Genomic DNA, 22,946 nt, shown 5'->3' with positions numbered 1-22,946 from the left:
TCCTGTTTCAGTTAAAATGACGTCAACACATAGAGTAACGCTGCGTGTTTCTAAGCATTTCAGGGGACCTTTAAAAGATATCCATCAATGACTCCATTTTGTTCAAAATATCACTTATGAACTCACTCTGGCAGAGAGAGATAACACAATCCTTCATATTCCAGTATTAAGTATTCTAATTTATTATTAAATGACGAGATCAGAGCGGTCTATGTTAAAAATTATGTTAAAGAGGTTAGCAGAATGTAATAAAAAGAAAAAATCAAGGGCAAATTTTTGCCAAAGCCAAAAGCCTACATGCATATCAGGTGCAAAGTTAAATTCAACCAAACCAGAAATCAACCAAAGTGAAGATGTTAAATACTTATATTAAAATAGGTTTAGTGTTTCAGGCTTTAGTAAATTACACCCTGTAGATGTATACTATGTAAATGGTATCGACGAAACAGCACAGCAAAGAAGTCCATTCAGGCACGTGTTAATGAGTTTTTAAAAAGACCCAAATAAGCCAAGCTTGGTCTACAGGATCAATAACTTGACTGCAGTTTGGAGAGCAGAAAACAAGCACTGCTCCCCTACTAACTTTACTATAACTACATCACCATCACAGAACACTCCAAAACAGCAGATGAAAGCAAAATCACTAAATAAATGAATAAAGTTAACTTAATGAGTGACTGGAAAGGGAGATCATTATTTTACTAGTTTCACTGTCTCTAAATGTCAATTAAGCAAGAACTGCTTCCCATTAAGGGGCGAATAACTACAGTGCGCTGAGGAGAGGTGCCTCCACATCGGTCTCAAAAACACATCAGACAATGATCCCACAGCATCCTAATGAACACAATCTTAAATATTCATAGAGGACTGAAGGCAATGAGGGAAGGTACGAGTGTTATAAAGTCAGAAAAAGAGATTTGGATCTTTAAGCTACAACTAAAATACGAAAACCTGAGCAAAACCTGCAGGTTAGGGAAACTACAGACTTAGTCGATTAGTTATGCCTGAACACATGAACACTGGTCCAGTCAGGTTGAGTCTCATATGGACCACAAAATCATGAAAACCATAAAAAAATATATAAATAAAATAGTACTCATAAAATTACTTATAAGTGTATGTATACAGTGTTTGTGTTTGTAGAAGAGTTCATTTGCAAAAACCGATAAACGCCACTTTCAAAAAAATGAGCTGATTGCCGTGCATTATTCTCCACATATAGCGCGATCTGAACCCTAAACACGTTTCGTCAAAAAAGCCGGTTTTGTCCACTTTCAAGGCATCGCGAATTCACGATTTACTGCAGAAGCCGACAAGCAGCCTTGTTGTTTTTGAACAGAAGCCGATAAGTCAATTTTAGCGAATCAGCGCGCTGTATTCAGGTCAGGTGACAAGGCTACTTTCACTTTGAAAAGACGTGCTAGCTGAGAGGAGTTTCGTCAAAGCTGACTAAAAGTGATCGAGGATGGATCATTTCGACAAACTTGATGAATCTGTGATACCTTCTTCAGGGCGAAAAAGGAAAATAAAAGCTGAAACGTTTTCACGGAACCTTGCAAAAGCAGCGCGTTACAATGGTGAGGGAAAAGCTCCGTGTATTGCGTGTAATCACATCCATACAGTTTATGATCACAACAACAACAACGTTTGTCAGGCATCTACATTGTCATCTGAGGAGATTACAAAGATTAAACAAGTGTTTTTTTCAACTCTAAAACATGAAATGTGGAGTTATCTGCTTTTGCCAAAAAAACGACTGTTGGAGTTACCTGCTTTTGCTATAAAACAAACTTTTAATATATATTAAAAAAAACATACTTTCAATGAACTTTAATTTTGTAAATTACCTGCATTTGTTTAAGTTATTATTACGTAATCAAAACAACCCATCTGCAGTTTGATTGATATTACTTGGAATGCGCAATAACAAAACGTGATTTCTGAAAAAAAATAAAAATGGAGTTATCGGTTTTTGCAAATGAACTCCTCATATATACACACACACACACACACTCACATTCACATGCATGTATATATAATTTTACAGTTGTTTTATTATTAAATAATTTTATTATAAATATTATATAATAATATATTGATAAGCAACACTAAAAAGTATAAGAAAAAGTTTTAAAAGTTTAATAGAATTAAACAAAACAAAAACTCACTATTTTGTGTTTACTGAAAAAAGATCTGTCTTTCAGTCCAATTTGAAACAAAAATATTAGTTTATGTATTATTAAGAATTACAGATTTATTCTGCTTGATAAAACTGATGTTTTCACTGATAATTGATGCTACTTTCTTATTGGATAGTAAAATCAAGCCAGTTTGGACCCATTCATGAAGGATACAATCCCTGCCGGGGAATAGGATTTTGTGGCGCACCATTTCACCCATGATGCAACCAACTGACCAAATATCCACTGCAGGCACAGAAGCGGGAAAAAGAGTGAAGGAAAGAAACAGAGAGGTTAGCATTAGCACAAACAGTCATCAGTGATGGAGAGAGAAAGACCTACATGAGCTGTATCACTCTGGTTAATTATATCTGCGGTATCTGCCACACATGTAATTAGACAAAGGATTATTCCACAACTGCTCAGATCAAAGTTAAAGCTGGGGACAGACCTCAGGGAGCACTGTTTGTGGCAGGAAATCCATAGCCTGACCTCTCTCTGCTACCCCCGTACTCTAAATATACACACTCATATTTTGGTCCTTAGTGTATTAATGAGTTATTTGAGTTTTCAAGCAGTGAAATATGTTAGTATTTCATAAAATTAACAGCAGGTTAAGAAATCTAAGTACTGAACTAATCTTCCCAACCTCAAACCTGAAAACTTAGTAACATTAACTTTAATCCAAATAGTCTGCTCATTTTGGCACATTTGCAGCTTAAACTATACATAAATGTTGTCATTTAAAGGGGTCCTATTATGCGTTTTCACATTTTCAACTTTAGTTAGTCTGTAATGTTGCTGTTTGAGCATAAAAAAGATCTGCAAAGTTACAAAGCTCAAAGTCCACTTCAAAAAAAGATATTTTATTCAACAGAAATCACTTTTCAAAAAGTACAACGAACGGCTCGTTTGGACTACAACGCATATTTTCCGGGATTTGTGATATCACAAATATAAACGAATGGGACGAGACCTGGTTGAGCTGCACTACAGAAGGCAACGAGTGTTATCGCTATGTCGGCGACACGCTAGCTTTCCCAAGGCAGACGAACTTAGAGTGGTTACAATCATCCGGGTTTAAATCACGCTCAAATTGATTTGATTTTGACGCAATATTTACACTGAAGCTCACAGACGGTTATGGTAAGGGGCGTGACATTTCCCAACCAGGCACCGAGTGGTGCCAATCACAACACACACTGGCCCAGCTAACCAATCACAGCACATTTCGTATTTCAGAAGGCGGGCCTTCATTTGATACAGGAACTATTCGAGCCGTTCATGCCGGACTGGGGAGAGAGGTGTTGTAATAATGTAAAAATATGTGAAAAACAATGTGTTTTTCGAACAACCTAGTATGAGAGCTAGTACACCCCCAAAACAAAATCAAGACTTTGTAAAAGAGCATAATAGGACCCCTTTAATACAATTTCCTTCCTGTATTTCTGTATATACTAAAACAGAAAATTGACACAACTTATTTTTTAAATAGCAAAAAAAATGTTACATCTACAAAACCACAGCTAAACGATGTTCAGAATAGCGTACTACTCTTACTAATTTTATTAAGTATATAGCATGCATACTATGACTAGTTTGTAAATATTGACCAACTGTATCTTTCTTGACTCATTATTATATTGTTCTGTGAAAATGTAAAACAAATTTAATGTTTTAAATTTAATGAATTAACTATGCAGTGTAGTAAGGCCATGTGACCACAATATAACATGCTACCAGTTGAAATCTTACTTGTTGCATAAAACATAATGCTGCACATAACTACTAAAATACTAAAATAGTTTGCAGACATTGACTAAAAGCCACAGAAACCCAATTTTGATGTCACTGGGTCTATAAAACCCAAAAATTCGAATAAAGCCTTCTATAGTACAATATAGTTATATTTGAAAGTGTTGGGAATTTCTGAAGTATATAGCATGTATACTATGATTAGAAGGCAGATAATAACCCAACTACATCTTTTTTTTGACTTACTTGAATAATTCTGTCAAAAATTTGACCCAAAATTGGATTAAAATGCAAAATAACCATATTTACTTGCAAAATTACAATTAATTATTTAAATATACAATGTAGTAAGGTCATGTGACCACATTATATGATGCATGCCAGAAAGATTGTATGTAAGAGTTGAATGCACATAAATTCCACCACATTTTTTTTTATTTACAATTAAAACTATCAAAGTTTTATGTATAAAATTCCATAGTATTGTGCAATTACATATTGTAGAAGTAGAGTTAAGAAATCTTGCTGAATTTTTTGTCGAAATGGTACAGTACATTGCCATCTTGATCTGACCAAACTGACCTGAATGCACCTTCCATCGTAATTACGACTTCTAAATTCGTAAATACAAACTTCCCAGGAGGACTTGAACGCACCAATAGCATACTACTAGTTGCATAAAACATACTGCTTTACTTACTAAATACTAAAATATTTGGACACAAAACTCCACTTTAACTTCAGTTTTGATTTCACAGGGTCTATAAAACCCAAGATTATAGTGTTATTTAAAAGTGTAGGTCAACCTGCATGCAGTCCCGTGATTGGTTTACCGTTCTCCTTGTATCCCATGCCCAGGATGACCTCCGGGGCCCTGTAGTACCGCGTCACCACGTAGGGTGTCATCATAAAGCTAGTGCCAGCAGTTCTCGCCAACCCAAAGTCCAAGATCTTCAGCGTACAGTCGGATTTCACCACAATATTGCTAGGTTTCAGATCCTTAATGGAAAATATGGGTCATGGCGAGAAGATGATAAGAGTTTTGTTAGGAGTTCAGCTTTTATTGATTATTTAAATTAATAAAATTGATTATTCCATCCCGGTATGAATTTTGGTTCACCCTAAATTAAAATCCTGTCATCATTTATTGATCCTGCTGTGTGCATCCATGTCTCTCACCCTGTGGATGATGCCGGCTGAGTGCAGGTGTTTGATTCCACACAACATCTGGTACAGCAGGTAGGACATCCTCTCGTGGTCCAGCTCCATCTGAATCACCTGGCAAAGGTTTGCATCCATCAACTCCATGACCAGGTAACTGGAGAAAAGAGAAAAAGGAAGGAAGAAAATGTGAATTTCTCAGGCTGGACAACAGCAACAGCGACTGTCCCTGTGATTATGTCATATTAAATTGCCATGGTTTATTCATTCTTTCTTAATGCACAAAAGAGGCCACTGTGGATAGATGTGGATCTTTACAACCTCTTATACAGAGAAAATACTTGTCGGATGATGACAGTCAGCAAGTCAGTGAATGGAATACTAACAGTCAATCGCATTCTGCTGAGTGCTCAGAAACCATGGCTGCACATTTATGGATTAAACGTTTTGTTTTATGAAAACTATTATGTTATTATTATTATAAATATAATATATACTTATAAATAAATGTACCACACAAATAGTGATTTTTTTATTATAATAGTTTTTTTAAATACTTTTTAATAGTAATGAGTATAATTATAACCAAAAAAATATAATTTAAGATCACAAAAAAATGTAATATGACAAACTGTGACAAACTAGTTTCAGATTTTGTTTTACAATTTGGCTGACCACAACTCAGAAGCTAATTAGCTGATTTCTAATAATTTAGTCCACATGAACTCACATCCCATCCATCCTAACACTCAAATGATCCGGCTTTGACTGAGCAGACATTTCATACTCAACATATTGATCCTGCTCTAGATTAAGTCCACACAGCATGCAAAATAAATGAAGGCATGGGCGGCATGAGATTCAAGTGTCAGGGACCAACCTGGGAGCGGGAGCATAACCGACTGCAGGTGATCTATCACCCTTACTGCTACATCACAGTGCTTGTATCGGGAGCCTGCATAAGCTCAACCACAGGGCATGCTGCAATTAACCTGAAAAATCATAAATCACCTTACTGTGGCAGACTATGCATTGTTGTCGGTGGAGGGGAGTGAATAACCAGCGCTCTCTTCCACCTTCAATACCACGACTGAGGTGAGACCCTTGAGCAAGGCACCGAACCCCCAACTGCTCCCTGGGCGCCACAGCAATATGGCTGCCCACTGCTCTGGGTGTGTGTTCACAGTGTGTGTGTGTTCAGTGTGTGTTTGCACTTGGATGGGTTAAATGCAGAGCACAAATTCCGAGTATGGGTCACCATACTTGGCCACACGTCACTTCACTTTCTTTCTTCTTTGTTTCAAAAACATTTACATTATTAGTAATGTTTATTCAAATGCAAACACTTTCAGCAATAAATGCCCCCTTCTCTTTCTGACAATATATTTCTTTCCTTAGGTTAGCTTGATATATATACATATATACAGTGACAGGTGTGCTTAAAACATCAATTTGGCTTTGAACATAGCTTATCCAATCAGATTTCAGAACCAGAACAGTTTCATGATTGCCGTTCTAACACTAGCAGTCAACGGTTTACATTCAGATGTTTTATATGATATAATCAGATGACTTCATGCCTGGGAAAATCTCCAAATGGTACTTACACATCTTGGAATTCCTCTAAAGACTTCTGTGGTGTGAAGACATTTAATAAGCTGATGATCTGGAGGAGAAAAGAAGAGAAAAACTTTGTGAAGTTATACTATAATGCTCCATTGGATTAATCATTAAAGGAATAGTTCACCAAAAAATTTAATCTTCTTACAATTTTTAAAGTCTTCTTGAGTCATTGCATGACTTTTTTTTTTTTACTTAAAAAGTATTTAAATACATTTATAAAAATATAAAATACATAAACAAGTATCTATTTTTTATTTCAGTGTTATTATTTAGTTAACTAAAATCATAAACTTTTGTCACCTGGAATAAAATGAACTTTAACTGAAATAAAGACAAAAAACGATAAAAAAAAACTAAACTAAAAAAAACTAATAAAAATGACAAAAACACAACAAAACTAAAACTTTAAATAAAATTAAAGTGAAAACAGAAAATATAAATATAAAATCTAATTTAAAATATTAACAAAAACTATAATAGTATATCAGTGATAATGAAATAACAATGATTTATTTATTTATTTTGTTCCACAGGATAAATAACAGCACACAGGCTTCGAATGACACCAAGGTGACTAAATAATGACCGAACTGTCATTTATCCGTGAATTATGCCTTTAACTACTCATTTAGAATGTGTGGGTAAACTTTGCCAATGTTATTTTCCTCAAAAAGAGGTTGGAAGATCCATAAAACGATTGTCAATGGTCAATAAGAGGTGAGGATGACAGAAAAAACACATTTGTATTTCTGTCACGCCCCAGCTGTCCTTTATAACCCGAGTCTCAATGAGAGAGATGGCGAGAGAGAGAGAGCGAGGAGGAGGACAGCAGATCTGGCAGCAGCACTGTGAACTGTTCAGTTGCCAAAAAAGTTTTTCTTCTCTGTCTTTTAACAACATTACTCCCTTTCTCTCTTACTTTGTCATTCAATATCTAATGCTACCGATCTCTCTCTCTCTCTCTCTCTCTCTCTCTCTCTCTCTCGCTCTCTCAGTCTGAGGTTTGTGTGCAAGATATGTACAGTAATTTTCAATATGGCGGCTGTATAAACAGAAGTCCCACCTTTCAGTACAACAAATGAATCATCTGTTTGTTTACTCTAGACCAGGGGTGTCAAACTCAATTCCTGGAGGAGTTTAGATTCAACTCTAATTAAACACACCTGATCCAACTAATCAAGTCCTTCAGGCTTATTTGAAAAATACATGGTATATGTGTTGGAGCAAAACTCTGCAGGGTTTGACACCCCTGCTCTATCTAGAACATAGATGCATATTAAATAGGCCTGAAAATATATATATCTAGCTATTTAGCTAGTTAAAGAGTTATTATTCCCTAATAACACAAAATATTTTTGAACTTGAATGGCGGGTTTAGCTTTCTGAGCCCACTTTTTGTCTCAAAGGAAATAGTTATTAGCAGCATTTGCCATCCAGTGGAACAACGGGTGAGAGATATTGAGATCTGGCACTCACGTTTTTGTGATTGACACATTTCATAAGCACCAGCTCCCTGTATGCTCTCTTGGCATGAGTCTGGTTCTGAAAAGGTCTGCTGAGTTTCTTAATGGCCACATTTCTGTCCAAGACGGCGTCATATCCAGCACTGCCAGAGAGAGTGAGAGAGAAAGTAATATTAATTTGTGGGAAAACAATGAGTTAGTGAAGAGAATGAAAATCATTTAAATGTTTAATTCACATTCAGAGTGAAATTCAACACATATCTCTATATAACCTTTGGGCAAAAAGTGTTTTTTTTTGTTGTTTTTTTTCCAATTTGCAGCTCATTTCAATTTTTATTATCTAAAATTATGAAGGCCATAAAATAAACCAGATTTGCATTTTCACAAAGAAATATTATTGTTTGCAATGAATAAATAAAGAGTGTTTAAGTTTTAGGGCAACACCTTGTTTTCAGTTGGATGTTTTTGAGCTGCTTTTGCAAAATGCAAAATGGTTTAATACACTGGAAAAAAATGATGCTGAAACAATTTAAATTCAGAAATTGCTTGTAAATTTCACAATTAATTAAAAAATAATGGCAGGTAACAAACTGAATTAAATGTAACATTGAGACTGAAATAGTATTTTCTCGTCAAACATACTCCAATAAACCTTATTTTATTTACAACTTCGAAAAATCTGTTTTTACCGTGTAGATGTAAGAAAGAAAAATCCAATCCTAATTCAATATGCAAATAAATGCAAGAAAGACCAATCACAATTTAGTGCGAAAATATATAATACAAATATATATTTTTGAATGTACAGTATATTGAACATTCTATTCATGCGAGTTAATGGGTTTTTCACATTTTAATTTACAGAAATTTGAGAGAAATCGAGTAATGTTCAACGCTGACATCAGGAAACCCTTCACTGATTGATCGGTGGAGAGAGTATGCTTCTCCAATCTTGCAATATGAGCAAAGGGTTAAACCTGGAGTCGCTCCCTCTCCTTCCCTTTCTCCCTTTCACTCTGCTTTCCCTCACCACCCAGGAAAACCGTGCTCATTAACTATGCAAGAGCCGCAGCTCTCCACGGGAAAATACAGGATTAGAGAGGGCCAAGGCACTCAGTGTGTATGTGTGTGTGTGTGTGTGTGTGGCTTCAATCCCAAAGCACTGCAGAAAACAAGTAGCCAATGGCTCATTTTGATATAACACATTAATGTTCTCTGATAAATGGAAGGCTGGTATTAATAGTATTTAAAGAGTTAAGCTTAAAAAATGTAATGATTCACAATTCAATTTCACAAACAAAATGGTCCCTTCAATGCCAAAGGGAGGCAATAAATGAATTTTTATAATAAATTAGCCACAAAAAAGCATTAATGTATCACAGTGGGTGGTACCCGTCTCCGTTGTTTCCTGTCTTTTACTTTGAGGATTATGGGAAATTACAACCAGACAGGCATAAAGTTCCGGCCACCTGGATTTTGTGTGATAATTAGCATGACAGGAATATGTCAATTCTGTCAGGACCACTATCGTCAAAGATGATTGACAATTAGCATACAGTTTGGATTGGCGGTATGGTTCTGTTCTGGGCAAAAACTCCCTGCGCCTCCATGCAGCCTAGCATGGATGAGAGCAGGGAGAGCTGCAATAACCCCCCAGGGTAAACAGAACAGAACTAACGTAACTGTATTGCAGATATTGTTAAAGTTCAATCATTTTATTTACACATTTTAGAATTAGTCTGATTCAATGAGAATCAGAAGGCTGAATCTCGACTGACAGAGGAGGAGCTGGGGATGGAGGAGGGTAATTAGCTATTGAGCAATGCGAAAACTGCTGATAATACTGAGGGACCTTATATATGAATGCTTAGATAGGTGTCGTATTCCCATAGGTAGATGGGGATCAGCTGAAGGTCAGCTGATGCGAGCTTGACTAACGTGACCTGCCAGAACTAACGCTACGCTTGATAATTATTTTTGTGTGAAGTATAAATGTGTTTGAGTGATTATTTTTGTCAGTGTACAATTACAGTAGTAAACATCTAAATTACTCACAGTGGCACAGTTAAAGCGAGTAAAACGAGCAGTAAATTACTGTCCTCTTAGTATCATTCTGCTGATCATTTACAGTCATTTGTAAGAAAATGACCCAGCATGCATTGATTTCAGAATAAATTTCTGGCTACAGTAATTTATTGTAAAATAATACTCTTTAATCCTGTAAATTCCTGGCAATTTTATTACAGTGTGGTTAATGCAGCAGTAGAGCAATTGGTAAAAAGCACTTTATTTTTTACGACTGGACCAGGTACAAGAAGTGCTACCAGAGGCCATTGTGTTCTGAAAGCTGCTGAGGTTTACGACTGAATAGCTTCAACCCATAAGGCTGCACTGAAAAAGTCTACTCTTTAACCATGTTGACATGCGCTGGTAAAGTTTAAAGTGCCATTGTTAAAATAAGACTAACATGACTCACACAGGACCAGGAAATGTAATGACTGAAAAATGAATTCCTCCTGCAGTACCCCATGGAGCCACAGACAGAAACCGCAACTGAAAAGTTGAAAGTGTGCCCTGTTCTACAGTCAAAACTGACCTACACTCTTTTAATCTCCAATAAAAACCTATTTAAACGCCTTCTGGGTGAATAAAACGTGAGGGTCTGTGTGTGCTTGGGCACTTGTCTGTTCAATGCAACCGTTTTTAAAACTTCCACATTGGACTACAACTCAACAGTCAAAGCTACATGTTTAACTCTGAATAAAAGTCTGAAATCAAGAACTCAAAGGTCCATATGGATCTCTGATTCACCTATGGATTATTTGAGCAGACAGTCAGAGCTGTAGAGTTGGTTATACAGCAGATGGTCAAAGCAGAAGGGGGTGAGATACACCAAAACAGGCTTTCAAGGAGGGGTGAGGAAAAACCCTAACCTACAGTACAAAATACTATTTCAGCCTTTCTACTTTAAAATTTCACCTTCAATTCAGTGTGCTACTTACTGTTTCTTCTAATTTAATTGGGTGAAAACTGTTTCTGCACCAAGTGCAGCTAAATTATAGTTATTTCAGTCCACTAAACAATGTTTAGAAAGTAAACCATGTGATTTTAAGCAGGCAAGATATTCTATGAGCTGCAGCAGGAAAGTTTCTAAAGCACGTTTTTGGAACCGAGTGTCCATGGTAACAGCGGTTTCAGATTTTTTGGCTAATGGCGGCCATAGATACCCAAAGATGATGTCACGGTTGTCTCTCTAGGTGGTTAATGAATTGCAGCATTGCTCTTCAAGAGCCCAGCCTACAGGCAGCTGTCACAAACCAGACACCATTTTAACTTAACCACAGTTTACACTACAGCATAAAAACAAGGTTTGTTTGGGTAGAAAGACCTGACATATAACCACATCATATCATACTAGTAAAAATGGGTTATACCTAAAGGAATTGTCTAAAAATATTATGTCATCATTTTCTCAGTCACATGTATCTAAAAGTATTATTCTTTCTTCTAAGAAATACAAAAAAAGGAGTTGAAATTTTGTCAAAACTGAGTGTCAAAACTTCCATCTAACGAAAATGATAATTGGTCATTCATAATGATAAGCTACAAAAATGATCACAAAAGCCACTTAAGTCCATATGACTTGTCTTCCAAAGCTATACGATACATTTATGTGAGAAACAGATTGAAATTTAAAGGGATAGTTCACCCAAAAATTAAAACACAAACACAAATATTGTGGCACACAAAAGAAGATATTTTGAGGAATGTTGGTAACCAAACAGTTTTGGCTTCCATTGACTTCCACTGTATTATCAAAAAATATAATGGAACTCAATAAGAACCAAAACTTCTATATATCTTTCATGTATCTTCTTTTGTGTTCCACATGTAGAAAGAAAGTCATACAAGTTTGGAACAACATAAGGGTAAGTAACTTTTCAGCAAATTTAAATTTTTGAGTGGGCTATATAGGAATAGTTCAACATGAATGAAATATGCTGAAAATTTGGCCATCTAAGATGAGTAGATGAGTTTGTTTCTTCATCTGAACAGATTTGGAGAAACTGAGCATTACATCACTTGCTCACCAATGGATCCTCATGGGTGAATGGGTGCCGTCAGAGTAGTAGGTTTGTTTCTTACAAACACACAGCTTTTCACTTCATAAGATGTTAATTGATGGACTGGAGTAGTTTGAATTGCTTGTGGATTATTGTGATGTTTTTATCAGCTGTTTGGACTCTCATTCTGACGGCACCCATTTACTGCAGAGGATCCACTGGTGGGCAAGTGATGTAATGCGGAATTTCTCCAAATCTGTTCTGATGAAGAAACAAACTCATCTACATCCTGGAGGGCCTGAGGGTGAGTAAATTCTCAGCAAATGTTCATTTTGGGTGAACTATTCCTTTAAATCATTATTTGCTGAGTTTTTTGTAGAGGAATTTTATTCCACTACAAAAAACAAGGATTAAAACTTTCCAGCCATTTTTGGGCCACAACAAAAAATCTTCTTTTTTAATTGAACACATTAAAAATCATATTCAAACACTATAATCACAGCACAATACATCACACATCCCAAACCTAAGTCTATGAGGAAAGGAAGTGGAAAAGATGACAAAGTCGCTGACAGCCAATAGTGGAGTTTGGTGACAGCCTGGTGAAATTAATCACAGCCTAGTGTAATTAACTTGACACTAAGTTCATCACAATGTTCAGCCCCTCTGCCAGCTGCACAAGAGCTTGGCTCAGAAACCTCCTATCAGCTTGTTTGTGTTCTCATTATTTTTCTCTCATAAGTGACATAGTCTTTGTGGCCTGTCATAAGCAAGACATGTAAATAAAGGTGCTTTTTTGCTATGAGAGGTTGCATAATAATCAAGCTATTTTCAGAAATTAGTACTAACATACTGCTCATTGCATATTAGATTTAATATAGTATATATTATATAATGCTTCATTTTATGCTTATTTTTATACACTATTGATCCAAAGTTTGGGGTAGATAAGTTTTTGTTTTTGTCTTTGAAAGAAGTCTTTAATGCTTACCAAGGCTGCATTTATGTGATCAAAAAGTGTTTTCTATTTTAATGTGTTTTAAAATTTAATTTATTCCTGTGAGGCAAAGCTGAATTTTCAGCATCAATACTCCAGTCTTCAGTGTCACATGATCCTTTAGAAATCATTCTAATATGCTGATTTGCTGATCAAGAAACATTTATTTTTATTATCAGTTAAAAACAGTTGTGCTGCGTAAAAAATATTTCTGTGGAAATTGTGGAAATGTATAAGATTATAAATGTCTTTAGTGTAACTTTTGATCAATTTAATGCAATCCTCGCTGAATAAAAGTACAAATGTACTTAATATTTTACTGTCTCCAAACCATTGAAACAGCACACAATATGCAACAATAAATATTCAAAACTGTGGTTATACTGTCACAAGAAAGTTGTGATGAGTTAAGATTGCAGAAATGGTAATATATAGTAAATATATCGTATATATTTATTTTTAATCAAATTTGGCTGTTCAAACAACCAATGAGCCAAGGAACATGCACATTTCATTGTGCGATATTATTAGTAACAGACAAATGTTATGACCTACTACAATTATACAGTGCACAACATAAATAGAATGAGTAGTATGAGCACAACAGCTACCTTCAGTGAAACACAAAAACGTGGCAAAAATACTTCTTTCTTCTATTATTTAGGCCAAGAAATCCCCTAAGAGTCTGAAAGCATCCTTTTGCTTCTTGAGAAATTGCCTATGTTTTGCATAATGGATTATATAATACAGAACGGATGCTTGTAATGTTTTTGGGCATTCTGTTTGTTTTACAGATAATTGTATTTACTTATACATTTACTTTCTTGGCACACACCTTTTTACCCAACATGCAATATAGGAGAGAGTTCCGCAAGGTAAAGAATCTCATTTTCCAGCAGTCAGGAGATTGGTGTGTGAGTGTGTGATATGATGAATTATTAGCGGCCAAACCTTTAGCAGCAGATGCTCATAGCTCTGACTATTATACTCTGAGGAAAGCAGCACTGCGTCATCTAAATATTCAGCATGTAGCTTTCCAACATGGACTGTGAATGATATGATAGATCCATTTAATAATTCCACAGACCCAGCTAGCAAAAATATGCTGTGAAAAGGTTTATTTAAGTCAAGATAAGGTTGTAATAACCTGACCTACATACTTAATAATATGACAAATGTTTGGTTTATTTAATGTGATAAATATATACACAACTGGTTTTTGAAAAAATAAGATTTCTAGAAGGATCATGTGACACTGGAGCAATGACTGCTTGAAAAAAATCAGCTTTGCCAGCAAAGGTTTAAATTACATTTGTAAATATTTTCAAATAGAAAACTGTTCAATGTTAAAAACAGTTGTGCTGCGTAAAAAATATTTCTGTGGAAATTGTGGAAATGTATAAGATTATAAATGTCTTTAGTGTAACTTTTGATCAATTTAATGCAATCCTCGCTGAATAAAAGTACAAATGTACTTAATATTTTACTGTCTCCAAACCATTGAAACAGCACACAATATGCAACAATAAATATTCAAAACTGTGGTTACACTGTCACAAGAAAGTTGTGATGAGTTAAGATTGCAGAAATGGTAATATATAGTAAATATATCGTATATATTTATTTTTAATCAAATTTGGCTGTTCAAACAACCAATGAGCCAAGGAACATGCACATTTCATTGTGCGATATTATTAGTAACAGACAAATGTTATGACCTACTACAATTATACAGTGCACAACATAAATAGAATGAGTAGTATGAGCACAACAGCTACCTTCAGTGAAACACAAAAACGTGGCAAAAATACTTCTTTCTTCTATTATTTAGGCCAAGAAATCCCCTAAGAGTCTGAAAGCATCCTTTTGCTTCTTGAGAAATTGCCTTTGTTCTGCATAATGGATTATATAATACAGAACGGATGCTTGTAATGTTTTTGGGCATTCTGTTTGTTTTACAGATAATTGTATTTACTTATACATTTACTTTCTTGGCACACACCTTTTTACCCAACATGCAATATAGGAGAGAGTTCCGCAAGGTAAAGAATCTCATTTTCCAGCAGTCAGGAGATTGGTGTGTGAGTGTGTGATATGATGAATTATTAGCGGCCAAACCTTTAGCAGCAGATGCTCATAGCTCTGACTATTATACTCTGAGGAAAGCAGCACTGCGTCATCTAAATATTCAGCATGTAGCTTTCCAACATGGACTGTGAATGATATGATAGATCCATTTAATAATTCCACAGACCCAGCTAGCAAAAATATGCTGTGAAAAGGTTTATTTAAGTCAAGATAAGGTTGTAATAACCTGACCTACATACTTAATAATATGACAAATGTTTGGTTTATTTAATGTGATAAATATATACACAACTGGTTTTTGAAAAAATAAGATTTCTAGAAGGATCATGTGACACTGGAGCAATGACTGCTTGAAAAAAATCAGCTTTGCCAGCAAAGGTTTAAATTACATTTGTAAATATTTTCAAATAGAAAACTGTTATTTTAAATTGTAATAATATTTCAAAATATTACTGTTTTTACTGTATCAAATAAATGCAGCCTCGGTGAGTTTAAAAGACTTTCATTTTATCGCAATTATTCCATTGGTATGTATTTTTACAGAAATGTTGCAAACATTATCAATACCTTATACTATAATTTCCGAATAAAATAATTGTATCATATTCCTTTTAAAATGTAAATTTACCATTTAATAGAAAATAAATACCAGTGTTAATATGTAATTATTTTCTGAATTCAAAATATGTTATATAAGTACATAAGCAAGTATTAAACATGTAAATTGAAAGTGAAAGTGACGTGACATGTGGCCAAGTATGGTGACCCATACTCAGAATTAGTGCTCTGCATTTATCCCATCCAAAGTGCACACACACAGCAGTGAACACACACACACCGTGAACACACACCCAGAGCAGTGGGCAGCCATTTATGCTGCGGCGCCCGGGGAGCAGTTGGGGGTTCGGTGCCTTGCTCAAGGGCACCTCAGTCGTGGTACTGAAGGTGGAAGAGAGCGCTGTACATTCACTCCCCCCACCTACAATCCCTGCCAGTACGAGACTCAAACCTGCAACCTTTAGGTTATGAGTCCAACTCTCTAACCATTAGGCCACGACTTCCCACGAATGTGGAAGGACTGAAATTATTATTATTATTATTATTATATATATATACTGTATATATTTTTTTTACATACTCCAATCATTTTTATAACTTCAAAAGATCACTTTTATAGTTTATATGCTGAGTTGCAGTTCTGGTAATCAAAATACATAAACCCCAAAATATTAAGTGTGCAGTTTAGTTAGATTTTTTAGATTTCTAGCCTCTAAGATTTTAAGGTTTTTATAATATTTTTTAAATATTGCAGCAATATAACCTAACCACATTAGTTTCATCAGGGCCTGTGGAAAACATGTGACTTTGCACAGTCCTTTTAAACTGTCCTTCTTTTGCCTCTCTCTCTCTCTGGAGAATGATGTGGCGTTTGTTAGGCTAATACAGCTGCCATGCTACATCATGTGACTGCTGCTGAGGAGAGGAAGCTAAATTAGATCAGGGTTGTCCGTCCAGCAGGCAGGATTACCGCAGCCAGCAAACCAGCCAGAACACATCAACAAAGCCATTAACAGTCCAGTCCTGCCTCCCTGCCTGCTCCACACAACCGTACCGCTGCCACTGAAACTGAGAGGCAAGGACAGAGGAATGGGGGAGGGGAAAAAGACAGGGAAATGGGAAAAGGGAGGGCCAACTTAATCTAGATTTCCCATAATCCCATGGGTGAAAAGTCAACGACTCATACTAGCTTGTATTTTCATTGTAAATCATAGGGTTTGGTTTTTGGGGAGCACAATGAGCACAACTCGGATCCAAATTAATTGCTGTCCACTGGGAACTGCAATTCATTCTGCCAAGAACTTAACATTAAAAGCCTCAATCAGGAAGACGTTTGAGAATCATTATGCCATCCATATGGACATCTTTCACAATAAAAAGACAAAGCGATGCATTATGGGTACTCACCACACTATTCCCTGAGCCCCAGAACCGATGGGCTTTAGATTTTGGTACCGTTTGAGAACCGTGAAGGTGGAATCTCCTACTTCCACACTGTAGAACTGGTTGTCCACTTTGCTTTTGCTCATGTTGTAATGCTGGGCGATGTAAGAAACATCAACTTGTTTACCAAACCCCTGGAGAAAAAGATGGATGTGGAGAAAAAAAGATGAGAACATCACAGAACAGTTGATAAGCACTTGTAAGGCTATTATTAAAAAAGCACATTCATAAATTCATACAAACCTAATTTAACTTTAAACGATTCACCTCAATAGTGATATAATAAACAGTCTTATTTTCATCAGCACGGGATATGAAAACCCATTTAACACTATAAAACTACAGATGAGTTCGCTTAAACGACTTGCAGATAAATAAACGATTGCAATGTGATATGGCAGCTTGATATTCAGGTCAAACCACACACTAGGCAACTAAATTAATATAATTAAATAAAATGAGGTGTCACAAATGAGTGAAGACAAACATTGCATCTATTACTATAAGCAATTTGAGAAGATGCAAGACTTTATATGTCGCAAAAGAAAAAAAAAAAACTTTATTCAACAATTCGTCTCCACCCTGTAACGTCATTTTGGAGAGTGTGTGTCAGCTGCATCACACTGGATCTGTTTCCTACGTTGTTGTGATTTGATCTGAACGAAAGCAGCGTATCCGTGTGATGCAGCTGACACAGAACAGCATACCTTGTTTATGTCTAGTGGATATTCTCCAAAGTGGCGTTACAGGGTGACGCAGAGGAGACGAATTGTTGAATAAAGTCGTTTTTTTTTTTTCTTTTGCGCACAAAAAGTATTCTCGTAGCTTCGTAAAATTACGGTTGAACCCCTGATGTCACATGGATTATTTTACAGATCTCCTTGCTACGTTTCTGGACTTGGGAACATTTCAGTTGTATTGCTGTCTATGCAGGGTCAGACAGCTCTCAGATTCCATCAAAACTATCTTAATTTGTGTTCCGAAGATGAACGAAGGTCTTACGGGTTTGGAACGACATGAGGGTGAGTAATTAATGACAGAATTTTCATTTTTGGGTGAACTAACCCTTTAAGTTAAATGATCGAGGTTATGAGAGCTCTCTTCATGCCAGCATTGGCACAAAAGTCAGCTGTGTAATCGATTGTACTAACTGTCACATAGTGAATGCATTTGTGGCCATATACCAAGAGAGGAAGCTGTCCACATAATTTCACAAGCTAAATGGTAATTAGTGAGAGAGAGAGAGAGTAATATGCATAAATGCATGTGTGTACGTGCTTCGTAAAGTCTATCTTCATCTTGGGAGTCACTCCTCACTGCAGTGTCCCCCTATTAAACTGACTGGGCTAATTTGAAGCTTATGAGCTTTGATTTGTGGTAATTGTGGCCTTTTATTGAAATAATTGTTAGAGCACATAGAATGGTTTGGTTTCATTATTGTGGTGAAATTACACACACACACACACACTACAGGTCAAAAGTTTTGAATTATGAAAATTTTATTTGTCTCTTATACTCATCAAAGCTGCATTTACTTGATTAAATGCAGTAAAAACAGTAATACTGTGAAATATTATTACAATTTAGAATAACTGTTTTCTATTTTAATCACACGATCAGAAATCGTTCTAATATTCTGATTTGCTCAATTACTATCAACTAGTGTGGTACTCAATTACTAATAATGGTTGTTATTATTATCAATGTTGAAAACAGTTTTTGCATCTTAATCTTTTCGTAGAAATCATGATACATACATTTGAACAATTCTTTTATGAATAGAAAATTCATAAGCATTTATTTGAAATAGAAAAGTATTTACTTTTAATTTAATTTTTAATAGCATTTAATTGAAAACATGTTACTTTAGATTTTTTTTTTTCAGATTTTTTTTTTTTATTAATTATAAAAAAAAAAATTACAATTTTTTTTTTAATCTTCCATACCCTAAACTACTGCATGGTAGTTTCCACAAAAATGTTAAACAGCAAAAACTGTTTTCAGTAATGGCAATCATAAGAAATTTTTCTTGAGCATCAAATCAGCATATTAGAATGATTTATGAAGGATCATGTGACACTGAAGACTGGATTTATAAATTCGTTCTAAATAAATAAATAAATAAATTCTGCATGTAGCATATTTATGGTTTTCATATTATTGTGTTGTTAGCTTAGCAACGTGCTAGCATCAAAATCTACTGGAATCAATTCTGAAACAGGTCTCCTGTTTCGCAATAGAGCTGATACACTTTTAGGGATATGAAACACACTTGGTTCAGGAGTCAGTTTCAGACACACTTATCTGAAGTGACCACCAGTACACTTACTACAGTGAAAGTCTCTGTGGAGTACACAGAGGTTAAGTGTCTCGCTCAAGGACACAGTGTTGATTCATGGAGCGATCTTTATGGGATATGAACCTACAGCCTTTTGGTTAACAGAGCGAATCTTTATCCACTAGGCAACTCTACTGTCCTCTTGACCTGTGATCTGTACGTCTCACAAAATGACTTTCTGACAGGTGATGAGGATAATTTAAGGCCCAAAAGAAAGAATGAAGGACAAAAACCCAAGGGACATATAAAAGTCAGTTTTGCTGTGCTACTGTGATTACTTCAGGGAATAGATACTTTATTTCATATTTAGATTAAGCAGAAGGAAGTTTCATTATGTAAAACCATCATTATTATATTCTGATATATGAATGTCTATGGAAGATTGTTGGGCCATTGAATAAAAAAACAAAAGGGGTAACTGCAACTTTTTTCCCACAATCCCGAGAAGAAAACTCAGAATTGTGAGATATAAAGTCACAATGATAATTTTTTCAAGATGTAAACTCAGAATTGAGTTTATGTTTTGCTATTTTGAGTTTATATCTCGCAATTCAGAATTGTGAGAAAAAAAGTTGCAATTACCTTTTGCAACCTTTTAAACTGTTACAACACAAATCAGGTCAGTAAAGTTATATTGTCATATTGTCACAAGTCAGTCAATCTAGAGCCCAGAATTTAAGGAAGATGTACATCTATAAATTGAATTTAAAGGGATAGTTCACTCAAAATCATCAAGTACTCACCCTTATGTCATTCCAAACCTGTATTTGTCTATTTAGTGAAAGTTAATGGAGAGCAAAACAACAACAAAAAAATAACAATTAGACATTTTGTAATATCTTCTTTTGTGCTCCACATAAGAAAGAAAGTCATACAGGTTTGGAACGACATGAAGGTGCAGTAAATAATCACAGAATGTTCATTTTTGCCTGAACTATCCATTTAAAGCCAACATGGATTGACATTTACAACCCATTTTATTTCCACAATGTGATATATTTCAGAGTTCAAACAATATTATGATAACTTTGCATGAGAAACATGCTGAAATTTAAGTCATTATACAATAAAAAAAAGTCACTTTCCCAGAAAAAAAAAGAAAGTCTGGTTTGCAGCAACACAAGTAAACGATTCAGAATATCTTTTTTTTTTCCTTTAAGTGATTTTAATTTGAATGATGCATCTGTATGACTACATTGATTTTAGAAAACACTTGAATGCTTATTTAAAGTGATCTTAATGCATTTTGGGAAACCCGACTCTGAATGGCTTGGAATGCTGCAAGGAATTGATCCTGTAAGCTGTACAACTTCCTTAAGTGCCCAGACATGCTGTCCCCAGTATTTGTTTTAAACAATGACACATCCATAAGAATGACAGACAGAATGGAAGTGAATGAATACTCTACCTTTTAATTTACCTGTATGGAACACACACCTGACAAAAGGCAATCTTCACATCCAGGACTGGAGCACTGCAGTTATATAAGAAATGTCTGTTCATAAATACCTGAAACACAGGAATTAAGAGTCGTGATTAAAAACTGAATGAACAAATATAGTAAGAATTTTATATTGAGGTAGCAAGATATTTGCTTTTTGTTCCGTAAAGCTCATTTCATCTTCAAATGACTTGATTCCTCAAGATGTTTTTTGGCAGATAATGATATGTGCTAAAAGAGAGAAAGCTGAGATGATAAACAACACTTTTTCCTCTTCTCACATCTACTATCTTCGTTCGGTCTCAAAGCCCCTGCCCTGTGGATATAACGGCTCTCGGCACACTGAGGATCTATGCATTAACTGCGAATGTGTCTGAGGAGAACGGACGTTCCAAGAATAGTCAGTGTCATCCAGGAGTCAAAGACAGTATGCTAATTCGCGTAGATTATTTCTTCTGCCTGCTCTGCTCTGTTTCCTGTTATTTTTTTATTTTTTTTCCCCCCAAGGGACGAGGAAGAGCTTTTGGTAAGCACTGTGCACCCTGCCTTTTAAAGATACTGAAGCCCCGTGGATAGGCGTTAAATATTCATTAGTGTTTTCCAGATTTCATATCAGCCAGCAGTAACAAAGCGATCAATCCATATGGATGCACAACATGTGGGTCATTTTAACAGTATGAAATGTTTTATTTATTTATTGGCTATTATTACTGATTTCACTCAGTGTGAATGAAAAAAAAGAAAGAAATTCAAATATAAATTTATGAAGTGATATAAATTTATAAGTAGAAATATTTTGATATTTCGATAACAAATAAAAATCAGACGTAAAGATGCATTAAATTGTTCAAAAGTAACAGTAGAGACTTATAAGGTTGCTCATATAATGTTGACGTTTAATGCTGTTCAATGAACTGTATACTTATTAAAGAATCCTGAAAAAACGTATCACAGTTTTTACTCAAATATTATGCAGCACAACTGTTAACATTGATAATAATAAGTAATGTTTCTTGTACAGCAAACACACACACACACATATATACAATATATATATATATATACAGTGGGTACGGAAAGTATTCAGACCCCCTTCAATTTTTCACTCTTTGTTATATTGCAGCCATTTGCTAAAATCATTTAAGTTAATTTTTTTTCCTCATTAATGTACACACAGCACCCCATATTGACAGAAAAACACAGAATTGTTGACATTTTTGCAGATTTATTAAAAAAGAAAAACTGAAATATCACATGGTCCTAAGTATTCAGACCCTTTGCTGTGACACTCATATATTTAACTCAGGTGCTGTCCATTCCTTCTGATCATCCTTGAGATGGTTCTACACCTTCATTTGAGTCCAGCTGTGTTTGATTATACTGATTGGACTTGATTAGGAAAGCCACACACCTGTCTATATAAGACCTTACAGCTCACAGTGCATGTCAGAGCAAATGAGAATCATGAGGTCAAAGGAACTGCCTGAAGAGCTCAGAGACAGAATTGTGGCAAAGCACAGATCTGGCCAAGGTTACAAAAAAAATTCTGCTGCACTTAAGGTTCCTAAGAGCACAGTGGCCCTCCATAATCCTTAAATGGAAGACATTTGGGACGACCAGAACCCTTCCTAGAGCTGAGCTATCGGGGGAGAAGAGCCTTGGAGAGAGAGGTAAAGAAGAACCCAAAGAACATTGTGGCTGAGCTCCAGAGATGCAGTCAGGAGATGGGAGAAAGTTGTAGAAAGACAACCATCACTGCAGCCCTCCACCAATCGGGGCTTTATGGCAGAGTGGCCCGAAGGAAGCCTCTCCTCAGTGCAAGACAAATGAAAGCC

General features: G+C 35.5%; 1 protein-coding gene across 1 annotated transcript in view; it reads right to left on the bottom strand.

The window, feature by feature from the left end:
* Positions 1-22,946, bottom strand: part of LOC107701924 (mitogen-activated protein kinase 10-like) — an 81,959-nt gene that overhangs the window by 33,366 nt on the left and 25,647 nt on the right. Inside the window, exons 2-8 of the mRNA XM_016504078.1 lie at positions 21,108-21,179; positions 17,297-17,466; positions 8,196-8,325; positions 6,704-6,762; positions 5,115-5,253; positions 4,769-4,934; positions 2,355-2,426 (exon numbers count right to left, since the gene is read on the bottom strand). Coding sequence (XP_016359564.1) covers positions 2,355-2,426; positions 4,769-4,934; positions 5,115-5,253; positions 6,704-6,762; positions 8,196-8,325; positions 17,297-17,466; positions 21,108-21,179 — 808 coding nt within the window. The remainder of the gene's footprint in view (positions 1-2,354; positions 2,427-4,768; positions 4,935-5,114; positions 5,254-6,703; positions 6,763-8,195; positions 8,326-17,296; positions 17,467-21,107; positions 21,180-22,946) is intronic.

This window comes from Sinocyclocheilus anshuiensis, unplaced genomic scaffold (assembly GCF_001515605.1).
Source record: "Sinocyclocheilus anshuiensis isolate Anshui unplaced genomic scaffold, SAMN03320099.WGS_v1.1 scaffold1184, whole genome shotgun sequence".
In the NCBI taxonomy this organism is placed as follows: Eukaryota; Metazoa; Chordata; class Actinopteri; order Cypriniformes; family Cyprinidae; genus Sinocyclocheilus; species Sinocyclocheilus anshuiensis.
Note: the sequence above shows the minus strand (reverse complement) of the source record. Positions and strands in the feature narration are given on the sequence as shown.